At 35.2% G+C, this 14023-nt stretch overlaps 2 protein-coding genes across 2 annotated transcripts in view; both read right to left on the reverse strand.

Moving 5' to 3' along the window:
- The window catches only part of LOC100636412 (deleted in malignant brain tumors 1 protein-like), a 33547-nt gene extending 26453 nt beyond the window's left edge, over positions 1–7094 (reverse strand). The window contains exons 1-32 of the mRNA XM_019997667.1: positions 6977–7094; positions 6797–6923; positions 6577–6741; positions 6337–6522; positions 6109–6291; positions 5895–6053; positions 5688–5852; positions 5465–5644; positions 5223–5393; positions 5007–5168; positions 4701–4868; positions 4440–4652; positions 4223–4390; positions 4006–4176; positions 3786–3947; positions 3562–3738; positions 3330–3512; positions 3103–3280; positions 2895–3052; positions 2668–2847; positions 2457–2615; positions 2250–2411; positions 2000–2164; positions 1766–1948; positions 1550–1717; positions 1341–1502; positions 1130–1291; positions 887–1063; positions 693–839; positions 482–646; positions 283–438; positions 49–234 (exon numbers count right to left, since the gene is read on the reverse strand). Of these exons, the coding sequence (XP_019853226.1) occupies positions 49–234; positions 283–438; positions 482–646; positions 693–839; positions 887–1063; positions 1130–1291; positions 1341–1502; positions 1550–1717; positions 1766–1948; positions 2000–2164; positions 2250–2411; positions 2457–2615; positions 2668–2847; positions 2895–3052; positions 3103–3280; positions 3330–3512; positions 3562–3738; positions 3786–3947; positions 4006–4176; positions 4223–4390; positions 4440–4652; positions 4701–4868; positions 5007–5168; positions 5223–5393; positions 5465–5644; positions 5688–5852; positions 5895–6053; positions 6109–6291; positions 6337–6522; positions 6577–6741; positions 6797–6923; positions 6977–7063 (5335 nt within the window). The 5' untranslated portion in view covers positions 7064–7094. The remainder of the gene's footprint in view (positions 1–48; positions 235–282; positions 439–481; positions 647–692; positions 840–886; positions 1064–1129; positions 1292–1340; positions 1503–1549; positions 1718–1765; positions 1949–1999; positions 2165–2249; positions 2412–2456; positions 2616–2667; positions 2848–2894; positions 3053–3102; positions 3281–3329; positions 3513–3561; positions 3739–3785; positions 3948–4005; positions 4177–4222; positions 4391–4439; positions 4653–4700; positions 4869–5006; positions 5169–5222; positions 5394–5464; positions 5645–5687; positions 5853–5894; positions 6054–6108; positions 6292–6336; positions 6523–6576; positions 6742–6796; positions 6924–6976) is intronic.
- A 39-nt stretch (positions 7095–7133) lies between these two features.
- Positions 7134–8781, reverse strand: LOC100636537 (arylsulfatase I-like). The gene has a single exon (XM_003387210.2). It carries the CDS (start codon positions 8768–8770, stop codon positions 7247–7249), a length of 1524 nt encoding a protein of 507 aa, XP_003387258.1. The 5' UTR covers positions 8771–8781; the 3' UTR covers positions 7134–7246.
- Positions 8782–14023: the final 5242 nt, after the last annotated feature.

The raw sequence follows: 14023 nt of genomic DNA on the forward strand, positions 1-14023 counted from the left end.
AATGAAATTAATATTTAAAAATTAATTGCTCACTACATTTCAACTAACCATTATTGTAGCCAAGCTCCCTACAAATTATGGTAGCATCCACACCATAAGAGTAGTAATTTTCTTCATAGCAAAATGCACCCCAGACCCTATTAAGACATATTTGAGGTTTTCCTTCTCTTGTAGTTGCTCCATCCATTAAGCGTACTGCATAATCAGTACAATTATCATATGTTACACCCAAGTCTAATATTTATCTATAAAATACTCCATTTCATTTTATTAAAACCTAACCTTGACAAATAAGGCCGGCATCTTGATGGCTGTAGCAAGATCCAGCAGTTGAGTAGGAACAGTTAAGCAGTATACTTTCATTACCACTACAATTCACACTGTAAATATGAAAAGGTAACCAAGACTCATCAAAATATGAAGTTTTAGCTATAGCTCCTATGTATATTATATAATGAAAGAAAAAAATGCAAAACTCTACCATAAGGAGAGTATCCCAGCTCTCTACATACTACACTGGCATCATTATTATCCCAACCATTGTCACAAATGGTTCCCCAAGTTCCATCAATACATACTTCAACTCGACCAAATTCTTTATACCTATCATCACCTTCTAAACGAACAGCTCCCTCAATACAAGGAGCTAATATAAGTAATACTTAGAAACAACAGATGCAGGTTATACTTACATTCACATTCAACTCCAGCATGGTATGAATAGCCACAGGAGTAAGTGTAATAACTACAGTTTAGTAGAGCAGCTTCACTTCCGGTGCAGCTAAAATATGATGAATGTATAAGACCAAAACCTTTTCCAACATTAACAGAATCAGCACCTAAAGATTAGTACTGTAGCATTATAATAATTATAGCCACAACTAACCAATAGAAGTAAACCCTAATTGTCTACATACAACTTGTGCCTCACGATTATCCCACCCTCTAGGACATATTGATTTCCAAACTCCTCCATAGCATATCTCAACTAAACCAACATACTGGGACTGACCACCTGTTAATCTAACATGACCAGTAGTGCAATTGGTAGTCGCATTAGAGGCTATTAAATATAAAATGGTCCATCATATTAGAATACATAATCATTACAATGCTAAATAGCTAATACCTGTACATTGTACACTTGCATCTTCATAGTGACTACAGCTGTACTGCTGAACAAGATTATGAGAACAGTTAAACACATTTTCTTCGGCTCCATTGCAGTTTAAGTCAATAATGTGAAATGATTTGAGACCTTCTGTGTATAAATTACTTCTCGCTTTAGCCCCTATCATTTATTAATGATGTACAAATAAGTATACTTATGCATATACTACCTTGTCCAGAAAATCCAACTTGTCTACACACAACACTAGCATCATTGTCATCCCAATAATCATCACATATAGTACCCCAGGTTTTATTAATACACAGCTCCACTCTTCCTATCAATGGATCAGAACCACCAACTAGTCTGATGTCACCATTTTCACAAGGAGCTGTGAATAATGTTAATTAAAATCAACAGGAGCGGGTAAACCCTTACTTTCACACCTTACACCAGCATCATACTCATGGCTAGTGTGTGGAATGCTATATGGCCAAGAGTAACAGTCAAACAATGAATTTCCTGAGAAATAGCAGTATGCATACATTAATATTGGACCACTTCCTTCACCAAATTTTGTGTTATAAACATACATATTCATAGCACCTATACACTGAAAATGAAATAAATACATAACTTTATACTAATGCGTACCAGGAGAGGTAAAACCTAATGCATTGCATACTGTCTGAGCAAAGTAGTCTTCGTAATAAGAACTGTAAACCGTTCCCCATGCATCATTAATGCAGACTTCAACTCTTCCTTCATATTCTGTGCTACCACCAACCAATCTAATATCACCATCAGTACAATTCGAATAGGTTGAAATACCATGAGCTATTAATGTTTCACTGTATTCATAATGAATAAGTGTATTAGTCTACAAACCTGGACAAACAACATTAGCATCAGCCCAATTAGATGAACAAACAGGAGCATTAGTATCAACTTGACAATCAAAAATTGTGTCTTCAGTTCCATTACAATTTAAGCCAGTTAAAAAAGTTATTCCACGCTCTTGACTATTCCATGATGAAGTAATAGCAATTGAACCTATAATACCGGGTACACAATTTTGTCAATCATGCAGGATGATAATTTTGCACAAAATACAATAATTGAGAAAGAATAATATTACCATAAGGAGAGAATCCTAGCTGCCTACAAACAACACTAGCTTCATTATTATCCCAATAGCTATCTCTGCAGATAGTCCCCCATATTCCTTCAACACAAACTTCAACACGACCATAATAGTATCCACCACCAACAAAACGTATGTCACCAGATGTACAATTTGCTAACAATAGCAGTAACTTAATTAGATCATAGTTACTGGACTAACCTTCACAGTTTAATTCAATGGCATTGTTAGTACAATACTGAATACTAGAATGCAGTCCAGAACTACAGGACAACAGTGTTACTTCATTACCCTGACAATTGAAAGAAGAATAAATGATTGGAAACATTCCACCAGTTGTCTTTCTGGAGAAGGAATTACCTACAAAATAATTTTATTCTTGTTCACATTGCTATATATTAATTAAACGAACCATAGCTATAGTACCCCAACTGAAAGCAAGCAACATCAGTTTCAATGCTATTCCAATAGTTATTACTACACACAGTTCCCCAGATTCCATTGCTACATACATGAAGCATTCCTTGGTTAGGTGTAGACCCACCATAAAGTCTAATATCACCATCTGTACAGTTAGCTGGAATATAATCATCTAAATGGTATCAATTAATGATAATCCCTATTATATATATTATATACCATTGAGCAGACAAAAGACAGCAACTGCTCCATTGTACATATTAGAACATGATCCTGTAGTCTTATACTGACAGTCTAATAAGCTGCTCTCATTTCCATAGCACTGAACATTATAAAACTGATATGGATAGTTATAATTATTCCATAGACCTCTAGCACTTTTAGCACCTAAAAGATTATATTACTGACAGAACAAAATACAATTTACCATTTACCATGTGCTGAGTATCCAATGCTGGAACAGACAACACTAGCTAGATTATTATCAATGACAGTATTACCATATCCACACACCATAACCCATGAACCATTGACACAGACTCTTACATTACCATGACGACTAGAAGGGCCACCATATAGCTCTGTTTTATTGTTAACACAAGGATCTATAAAAATGGTACAAAATCATATCAAATTTTTTTCTGGTGTTCTCACTTTCACATCTGATGCTTAATTCTTGATAATTGTTACATGCATACCACCACCAACCATAATAGTATGGATATTTTCTTTGGTAACAGTTACTTAGATTTGATTGAAAAGCACCACAAGACAGTTCATAAATAAAAATTGGATTATTACTAACACCAAAGTTTGAATTCGGAAGTACTATACCACCTGTACACAACACAAGCTATATACATGTCTATAAGATAAATGAATGTACCTTGATATCCTAATTCTTGGCAAAAAGTGTAAGCATTCCTAACATTAGATGAAGACCTAGTACAAACTGAGCCCCAAACTCCATTCTCACACACTTCAATTCTTCCTTCATACTCTGTAGCACCATCAGCCAATCTCACTTCACCAGTAGTACAATTAAAATACTCCACATCAATCACTAAAAGATGAGTGTCAATAAACTCATCAAGGATTACACTGTCTTACATTGACAAAGAACAGCAGCATCATCATAATGATAACATGAATAATCATTAAGTCCATTCATAGGACAGTCCCAAAGTGAAGACTCTGTCCCAGTACAGTTAAGATCATTGATGTGAATATACCATGTTCCTTCAGTATATGAGTCTCTTAAGGCAGAAGCACCTAGTACAAAGGAAAGAAAGTATAGACTACATAAAAGCAAAATTTAGCAATTCGTTACCATAGGGAGAATATCCAAGCATTCTACACACTACACTAGCATCCTTTTCATCCCAAAAGTGATCACAAATTGTTCCCCAGACATTATTTACACACACTTGAACTCGTCCATATCTCCTGAAATAGCTACCTGAATCACTGTATAGACGAACAGTATCATTGGCACAAGGAGCTAAAAGGATACATTTAGAAATGAAGAGTCTGGCAACAATAAGTACCTTCACATTTGACTCCAACATCATAAGTGTGTGAACAGTATGATGGTATTATTGGAGAATAGGAACAGTTAATTAGATGTGACTCCTGTCCACTACATTGAATTGAAGACATCAGTATAGGACCTGAGCCTTGTCCAAATACACTAGCTCTAGTGTATGCAACTGATCCTAAAATTGTGTAAATAAATGACATTCTTACTTTTTGCAAGTACTTTACCTAGCTCCATGTGTCCTGCCTGCCTACACACAACATTACTGTCAAGTGTATCCCAGGAATTCCACCACGACCAATTCCATCTATTGTCTCTTCTACTACATACAGTTCCCCATACTCTATTGATGCATATTTCTACACGTCCTTCATACTGTGTGTTACCATTAACCAGTCTCACTTCACCTTCTGTACAGTCCACTTTAAGTGTACCAATATCTAGATAAAATTTAAATAATGTTTGAATCCACAAAACACTAATTTTACTTTGACATGATATAATTGCGAAATTACTATTAGGGCAGTTGTATCCAGTTAGCCCATTAGAAGGACATGAAAATAAGTTTTTTTCATTCCCAGTGCAATTCACATCAATGATATGATGAGGCCAGATATTGTTTGTAATTGAACCTGAGCCAGGTGCACCAATAGCTCCTGAATAACATTATTAATATAATATCAATGCTATCAATAATATTATTAACATAATACTAACATTATTCATTAGGTATGAATTTTATTGTTCAATATTTGAAAAACAAGGAAGTGTTACGGATAACAAGCAAAACTTACCATAAGGTGAATAACCAAGTTGTTTACACACAACACTAGCATCATCATTATCCCAGTAATCACTGCAAATAGTACCCCATGCTTTATCAACACATACTTCAACACGACCATTAGAACTTGATGTACCACTACCAAGACGAATGCTGCCACTTTCACATTTAGCTAAATATACAAAAAAAATTTTATATACAGTATGTATCAAATTTGACAACTAACGTTCACATCTCAGTCCTATATCATAAGAGTGACTGGTACATGTTCCTGAAGCAACTGATGGTTCATTTCTATTGCAATCAAAGAGTGTGTCCTCATTTCCATTACAATACATGTAACCAAAAACAATTGGTCCACTTCCTTGACCATACAATCCATACCCACTTACTGAACCTGAACAAAAGTACATCAGTATAATTACAATATTTGCATTATCAATTGCTGTAATGGTTGTGTCAATATACCTAATTCTTGGTGTCCTAGTTGTCTGCAAGCAACTCTGCTATCAGTAGAACCCCATGAAACACCACAAACTGTACCCCATACTCTGTTTACACATACTTCCAGTCTTCCTTCATTACTAGTAGTTCCATTAATCAGTCTAATGTCTCCAGTCTCACAGTTAACTGGCTGAATATTACCACCTAATAATGTGTAAAATTTATAAAAATATTTAATACTATTTACTTTGACAAATAACTCCAGCATCCTCATAACCAGTGCAAGTATTAGAGTCAATGGCTTCATTATGAGAACAGTTCCATATATTAGACTCAAGGCCAGTGCAATTTGGATCAAGAATACCATAAGACCAGTCGTAGTCAGCAAAATAACTTGTTAGTGGTATAGCACCTTTATAACGGAATGAAGAATAATACATATAGTTTGAATTACCATAAGGTGAATATCCCAACTGTCTACAAGCAACTGAAGCATCTTCATAGTCCCAGTAGTCACTGCATATAGTAGTCCATACTTCATTAATACACACTTCAATTCTGCCATGTCTAACTCCACCACCATTCAATCTCATTGTGTCATTAGTACAAGGAGCTAAGTTAAATAATAAGGTATGTATAATAATTTGATAATACCTCTTACTACTTACCTTCACACTTAATAGCAGCATCATATTGATGAGATTGACATGAAGAGACTATAACAGTTTGATAATAGTTCTTATTACAAGACAAGAGGTTGGTCTCATCTCCTGAACAGGAGAGGTAGCCTAATAGGACAGGACCATTGCCTTGAGCGAACCCTAAACTGCCAACAGTTCCTTGAGAGTATCCTATGGGAATCTAATATTAATATTAACATTTTTTGTATAGCAAACCTAGTGTTAGAGCCCCAATCTGTTTACAGACTACTTTAGCTGAACTAGATGACCAGCCACTATATGCACAGACAGCACTCCAAGCTTCATTGATGCAAACTTCAACTCTTCCTTCATATTGTGTTGTTCCTCCAGACAAACGCACATCTCCATCCATACAGTCACTTTGTGTCACCTCATTTAGAACTAAAATAATAATTAAAAATCGATACTTACAACTGTCATAAAGTCATCACTTACGTTGACAAAAGACATTAGCATCTCTGTTAATCGAACAGGCATAGCTAGCCAGACCATTATGTGGGCAAGACAGTATAGTGGTTTCATTTCCTGTACAGTTTAAGTCAATGATAGAATGTGATTGTGCACTAGAACTGACATATGATACCACAGATCCTATAGCACCTATATAGTACAAAACATAAAAGTTATTGAAATATAATACGATCATTATTATTACCATAAGAAGAATATCCTAGTTGCTTGCATACTACACTGGCATCATTATTATCCCAAAAATCACTGCATATACTTCCCCATCCATTAGAGCAAACCTCAACTGCTCCATATGAAAGACTAGAATTTGTCTAATAATAAGTATTACACGTTTAATAGCACAAAGTAGCAAAAAGGTGCTTACCAGTCTAACTGAGCCATCAGTGCAAGACTCAGTGAATGGAATGCTAGCAGAAAAAAAGAGCAAACTCAAAAAGACAAACTGCAACATTTTCTTCCAAAAGAAGCAATATTGCTAAGCATGCAAAACAATACACATCTAGACTATTATGATACAGGTAAGCATAATCATGAGACACACCCAATGTGACACTTGTGTAGACTTGACAACACAGCATAATAAATAGCATTAGCATAATTTATAGCAATCAATGAATTAATTAACTATAATAGCTCAGTCAACAAAAGGTCCCCAGAAACCACCATACTTATTAACAGCAGCTTGGCATGCAAGTGGAGATGCATGGCCTCGATCAGGATTAAAATAAGTAGCTAAATATTTCTTAGACTTTTCTTGCATCTCTTTCAGTTTATCAGGCATAGATGAAGCAAGATTTTTTCTCTCCTCTGGATCATCTTTTATGTTATAAAGACATCCACTATCACCACATTTCTCTGTTGCAAGTATTCCTCCTGCAGGATTTGTCTTGTTAGGATATTGAGGTCCAGTCCAACCTGCTTGACCAATATCACCTACTAATATCTTAAAGTCTCCACTTATCAGTGCCTGTATGCTAGCTGGAATATCAGTCCGTGGAGATACATCAGTCTGACCTGATATTAGTGGCCACATGTTATAACTGTCTACTGGAGGTAGTTTAGCCTTGGCAGCTTTCTCATCAGTTGGATCAACACCAGCAATAGCACAGAAAGTACCATACCAATCAGCTAAATGTATGTACCCATCAGTCTTCTGCCCTCGCATTTTTTCTGGTAAATGTCCTCCAGACACAAAAGCATTGACACGTATGCCACCTTGCCAATCACTTAGCTTCCCTCCTTTTAATGGATAGTTATTAGCACCTCCAAAAGGATAAACAGGACCACCATTATCACTACTTGTGACATAAAGAAGATTGTCCCACATTCCTTTTTTCTTTAAAGCAGAAACAAGATCACCCACAACGTCATCAAGATAATTGACCATGGCATGATAATACATGCGATCCTTGTCATCAATGAAACTAAATTTATTCAAGTATTCATCAGGGACTTGCAATGGAGTATGAACAATATGAGGAGCATAATATAAGAAGAGTGGTGTACTGGGGTCATGCTTGCTAACAATGTCAAGGAGTCTCTCCCTAAACAAAGCCTCTTCATATTTGTCAGGTCCAGTCCCATTAATACCATGAGCTGGTTGGTCAGTATTCCATAGATCAACCACTCCAGTGCCATTGCATGAATCAACTACCTCAGTATAATAGTCATTGTAATGATGAAAATAGCCAAATGAAGTATCAAATCCTCGTCCTTTTGGTGTGTGGTCTGGTGTGGCCATTCCGGCATCCCATTTGCCTACCTGATGTGTAGCATACCCAGCTTCTTTCATCTTCTCAGCAATACCAGTCATGTTACGTGGAATAGCTGAGAATCCCGAGATTGGATCATTTGGATTGTAGTTAGTTGGTGCTATATTTTGATCACTGACATGTATTGGTAGCCTTCCACTGATGAGAGAAGAGCGAGAAGGAGAGCAGCATCTATAAGCATAATGCTGATTGAGCTCAAGACCTTGTTTAACCAAATCGTCAATGTTTGGTGTTACAACTTCACGTGTTGGTGGATTCCGGTGGTATCCTACATTAGCCCAGCCCCAGTCATCAACAAGCATCATGACAATGTGTGGCTTTAGAGTGACTGGTTGTCCAGCAACCAACCCAATCATGGACAATAGAGCTAGAGTTACAGCAAACATGTTGAGACACGCCCTAAAACAATGACTATGAATTCAGTTTATGTAAGACACAGATGTGCATATAGCTCCAAATTTTTGTTAGCATCAAATTTGTCAAGCATTTTTCTTCAACAAAATTTTTTAACAATTCAATTTTTGTTTTACGTGGATAGCATGCAGATTTAGATCTATAAAAAAATTTAAAAAATTAAGTAAAAAAATAAAATAATGAAAATTAATCTTAACAAAAATTAAAATTTTTGATCAAATTTACAATGCATCAATGGATATACCTTTTGAGAGTTTAAAAATTAATGATTGCAAGTTTTAAATACTTTCCTTTTCTCAATAACTGTAACGCTGCTTCTGCAATTATTTTTAATCAAATGCAATAAAGTTAACTATCTATTTAAATTTATCAATAAAAGTTTAAAATTAAATAATTACTGTTAATTTGGGACATTAACGTTAGTTGCTTTGTGCTGTACCATAGTTCTGAAATATGGCCTGTCCATCTCTAAAAGTTACAGTTGTAGCTATCACATCTAAGTCAGTGTTAGCAAAAATATCAATAGTCATATCAGTTTTGGTTGCTGAAGAGGTAAGTGACTTCAAATTGGGATGAAAAATAAACTTAACTGGTGGACATAGTAAAGACATTGTTAAAAGGCGAACCTCAAAAAATTCTTTTAATTCTTGATAAGCATGTATAGAAAAAATACATGTTAATTTCCGAAAATTATTATATCCAATACGTAATTCTAAAGCTGTAAGGGGTGTATTAATCTTGAAAAAGAATGGCCATGAATCTATAAGACTGTCAGGCATGATCATCGAAAGAGCATGTAGTGTAGAATTATTCTCTAGTAACTCCTCCAATACTACATCAGAAATAGGATGAGGAGGAGAAAGATGATAATCCTCAATTAATTTCACCATAAATGATTTTATGCTTTTGCTTTTCGTCACTCCTTTAATGATACTGGTAACAATTTGTGTGCCACTTCCAAGATAAAAGACGACCTTTAGTTCTTCTAGCGGAACATTTGTTGCTACAGATCTTTCAACTGCAACGCATTGTTGTGCTTTAAACATGTTGTCAACTGCTTCACAAGTTAAGTGAAATATTTTCAAGTCTGGAAGACTTAAAATGTGTAGCAATGCAAGTCCAAGAGCATATGTAGTATTGTTTAAGTCAAAATAAAGCTCTTGAATATTTCGCAAAAATGAAGATAGTAAAAATCTCTGTAAAATTTCGTCAGATGGTTTATGAATTGCTGTTTGCAGTCTGACACATTGGGTAGTTTGAGAGAAATTAATTAAGGCATTATCAAAGATTGATAGTTCCTGATCATACAACTTATGCATATGCAAGTGCTTCCATTTTATATTGGAATTACTGATGAAATAATTGAAACATAACCAGTCAAACAGTGACAATGCTGCACCTTTAAGACACAGTGACTGATCATTAATGGATTGAGCTAATGTATGACATAGCATTGCATTCTGTGACTCATAAAGAAGCTGAAAAAGGAGAATAGGAAAATCGGCTTGAAAATTAATAAGTAAATCAATTGATGTACTCAAATAGAAATTATGATGGCTATCAATCTCAGGGTGGTGATAAAAGTGAGGCAAAACATGAGCAAATTTTTCAAAAATTGGTAGATCAAATGTTTTACATTTTAGTTCAAGTTGCTTATTAAAATACTGTTGATAGCTCTCATGTTTAAGGTTTGTTAGGCCTGCAACAAATCTAAGACACATACGAAAATGGTCATCATCAAAGTGATCCTTAAACACTTCAAATGCATTTTTTTCATACTTAGCTATCCACCATGCTGCCAGAAATTCCTGTATACTTAAGTGAAGGAACTGGTATTTCTTTTCGTCAAACTCTATGAATGATGTTATTAATCCTAAATAGTCTTCCTTGCAAAGTGTTAGTTCCTTTAATTGATCTGAGGAAAAAATCACTTTCTTCTCAGCAAGATTAGTATATGCTAGTTGACACAACTCCTGTAAAGCTGGTTGTGAAGGTAGTGAAAGTAGGGTATTGGGTAGGTCATATGCATCATTACCAGATTTTTCAGCTTGTCTTTTTATTGTTTGAAGAATAAAGTTCTCAAAAAGTTGAGTGAGTGTTGTAGGTAAGCTTCCATTTTCTTTACAATAAACCAGGATGACCATTGAGCATATTAATGGTATATAACATAATGAACAAACATCATCTCGTACTTCCAGATCATTGATAAGTTTCACAGCTAATTGTGAATCACTATTTGAGTGTAATTCTAGCCATTTAAAATCAAGATTCATGCTATCACTACTGCTGTCATCATCAAAGTCCTGCTGGTTATTTATCATTTCCTTATAAGCTTCAATGAGTTCTAGTGCTAGTTTGGGATCTTTTTGAATTTTTCGTATGATTACAGTAGCTATTTCCTCTTTTGTAAACCCAATTACTTGTATGTACCTGCTGAGTGAATCAATCTTTATAAGCGATGAAGAGGCATAACTGTGTGAAGTAACAATTACTGAGCATTCACTTAACTCTTCTCTACGAATGATATCTAATGCAAACGAAGAAGATCTTGAAGACACGCTTAGTTCATCCCAACCATCAAATATTATCAGCAATCCTTTGCCATTCTTCTTCTCAAACCATTCAGCTAAAATACAAATTTCATAGCAACGATGCACCAGAAGGTCAGCTAGTGTAGTAGCTTTAGCTATTTTAGTACTTCTCAAAGGACAGTAAAGAACTAAGTCATACTGCTGATAAGGAAGTTGTCCATGAGACCAAATATTTAATAATTTACGACAGAGGGTTGTTTTACCAATACCAGGAGGACCATCAATTAGTACTCTAAGTGATGAAGGTGTCTCAGTAGGTTTAAAGATATCATCAATGCATATTTTGTTGTTTTCAGGCATTTCAACTATTTCATCAACTTGTCCTCTAAGATGATACCATGCTGAATTTTGATCTTTTATGGTGGAGGTGTCTTGCTTTTCTACTAGTGCTAGTCTCCCAAAAAAATCTTGCCCAATTCTTGGTGGCCAGTCTGTATTGACAATGGGTTGGTTCTTATAGCGTTCTTTTAGATTATTGGCATACTGTAGAACAATTTCAGGTAAAACAGGTGCATTTGTATGTTTTTCAGGCAAAGTACAATCTATGAACAAGCATAAATGATAGGATCGTGCACACTATAATTTCTTACCTAATTTTTGTAATATGCTTATAGCTATATCTGCAAGTGCCTTGGGTTCCTGGTTCGCTAATACGTGACAAACATCAACTAAATACTGCAAATGGTTTTGACTTGATGCTAACTGTTTTTCAATGACATGTACAAGATTGCTGGCTTTTGTAACATTGTCCATTGCTTCTACTTGCATCTTTTCCTTGGTATCCGTTGGTATAAGTTCTTTGGCATATAGAGCATTAGTTACTTGAGTGAGGTTTGTGCTAATGATAGAAGCTAATCTGTCATATTGAGTCCTAAGTAACTTTATTGGATTAGATCTACCTAAAATTAAATTTTTATTGAAATAGTTTTGAATTAGCGGCTGTTTACTAAGCTTACCACATAAATGGTTTTCAATAGTATCTACTAACTTATGCTCTTCTCTTCTGGACAGTGCATCAAGTATATCTTTCCATGTTGCTTTAGGATAGTTTGTCAACCATTTAGAAAAAAGGCCTGTTTTTCCTACAACTGTGGGAGTGTCAAATTCTTCAATTAGATCTATTGTGATATCTTGATGTGTTACTCCAGGTAAAAGGAGACCAAATGACTGCCAGTCATGAAGTGGTTCCAGCCATTCGAGTAACAGAGATAAATCAGGTTTATCATCAATAGTGGGACCAGGATTAAGTTCAACATCGCCTGACAACAGAATAAGGCAGAGGCACAAAAACACATTGAGCATGAAGCTCAACCTGACAGCTCCCAATAACAATTGCAAAGGGGAACGTAATGTAGCTCTAGGTAATTGTACTTGTTGAGGCTGATAATGGCAAAAACCAACAACACCTATGTAGCAAGGAAAATCATGGGTCACCATATATGGCAACAACTGTTACTTACCTATCCCAAACTTTGATATAAATGCAAAGAGAGGCAAGATGATTCCCTGATAGAAAACAGAAGGAAACTTTAGCATCATTTTATCAACAGAAGTGGCTCTAGTTTCCTTTGGCTTTAGTTTTGACGAGGCGGCCGTTTTTGATGAGCATGCCTGCTTTCCAAAAGAAAGCTTATTGAATTCACCTGTACAGCAGTTCCACAGTCCAATTCTTGCTCTCCATTGAGTAATTTCAATCATCTCTAGTCTTAGTACAGTAGAAGTCGAGATTCAGCAAAAAGGTGACAAGTTAATTGACCACACCCGTTCATTGATAAAGTAGAGTTTTTTGCATTATAATAATATTTAAATTATTTATTGTAACAAAATCAACCAATAATTATTATTGTACATCAAGACTACAAATAATGTAATTATTACTATCATCATTTTCATCAGCAAAAGAATCATTTCTGATAATTTTCTGTTCCCAATGTTCCTCTATTACAGTGCGTAGTCCAAGATCAGTATCTCTGCAGTCTGACCCTCTTAACATACCATCGAGCTACTAATGCATACACTACTAACCCAACCACAGCAATGACACAGAAAATGATGGTGAACCATGAAGCACAAGTTTTTGAAAGAAAGATATATTGAAAAGTAAGAACTATCATTGAGCCAATATCAAAAGAAATACCATCAAAAAACAAGAAGAGTCCAATGATCATGCCAAGCATACCAAAAGGAGCTTGACTGCACAGGAACTCAAATAAGCACAAGTGAGCTAAAATTTCTGAAATACCAGCTAATACGTAAGGTATGACAAGTATCCAAAACGAAACCTCAATTGCTGGATCACTTGCCCCCCATGTGATGCAAGGGACTTTAAAAGACTTTCGAGCAATTATATTGATGATGGAAAAAGTTAAAATGGAAATTATGACAAAAATATAAGCCAGATCAAATCCTTTTAAGGGATTTATTAAAAAATACTCTATTTTTGGAGCCAGAGGTATTATAACCAGTTCAAAGAGTGGGATTAAGACCAATGGAGTAATGTAGCTTACAAGCTGAATAACAACAACTTTATTTTCTTGTAAGCCTTCATAACCATTATCATATTGTGCCATAACATGGGAAAATCCATCCATTAAGGGATCAACTACCATAAAGAAAGTCAATGTTGCTAACATT

This window comes from Amphimedon queenslandica, unplaced genomic scaffold (genome assembly GCF_000090795.2).
Source record: "Amphimedon queenslandica unplaced genomic scaffold, v1.1 AMPQUscaffold_13358, whole genome shotgun sequence".
In the NCBI taxonomy this organism is placed as follows: domain Eukaryota; kingdom Metazoa; phylum Porifera; class Demospongiae; order Haplosclerida; family Niphatidae; genus Amphimedon; species Amphimedon queenslandica.

Excerpts from the sequence above, each read along its gene's own strand:
- LOC100636537 (XM_003387210.2), bottom strand. The coding sequence starts at position 8,770 with ATGTTTGCTGTAACTCTAGCTCTATTGTCCATGATTGGGTTGGTTGCT.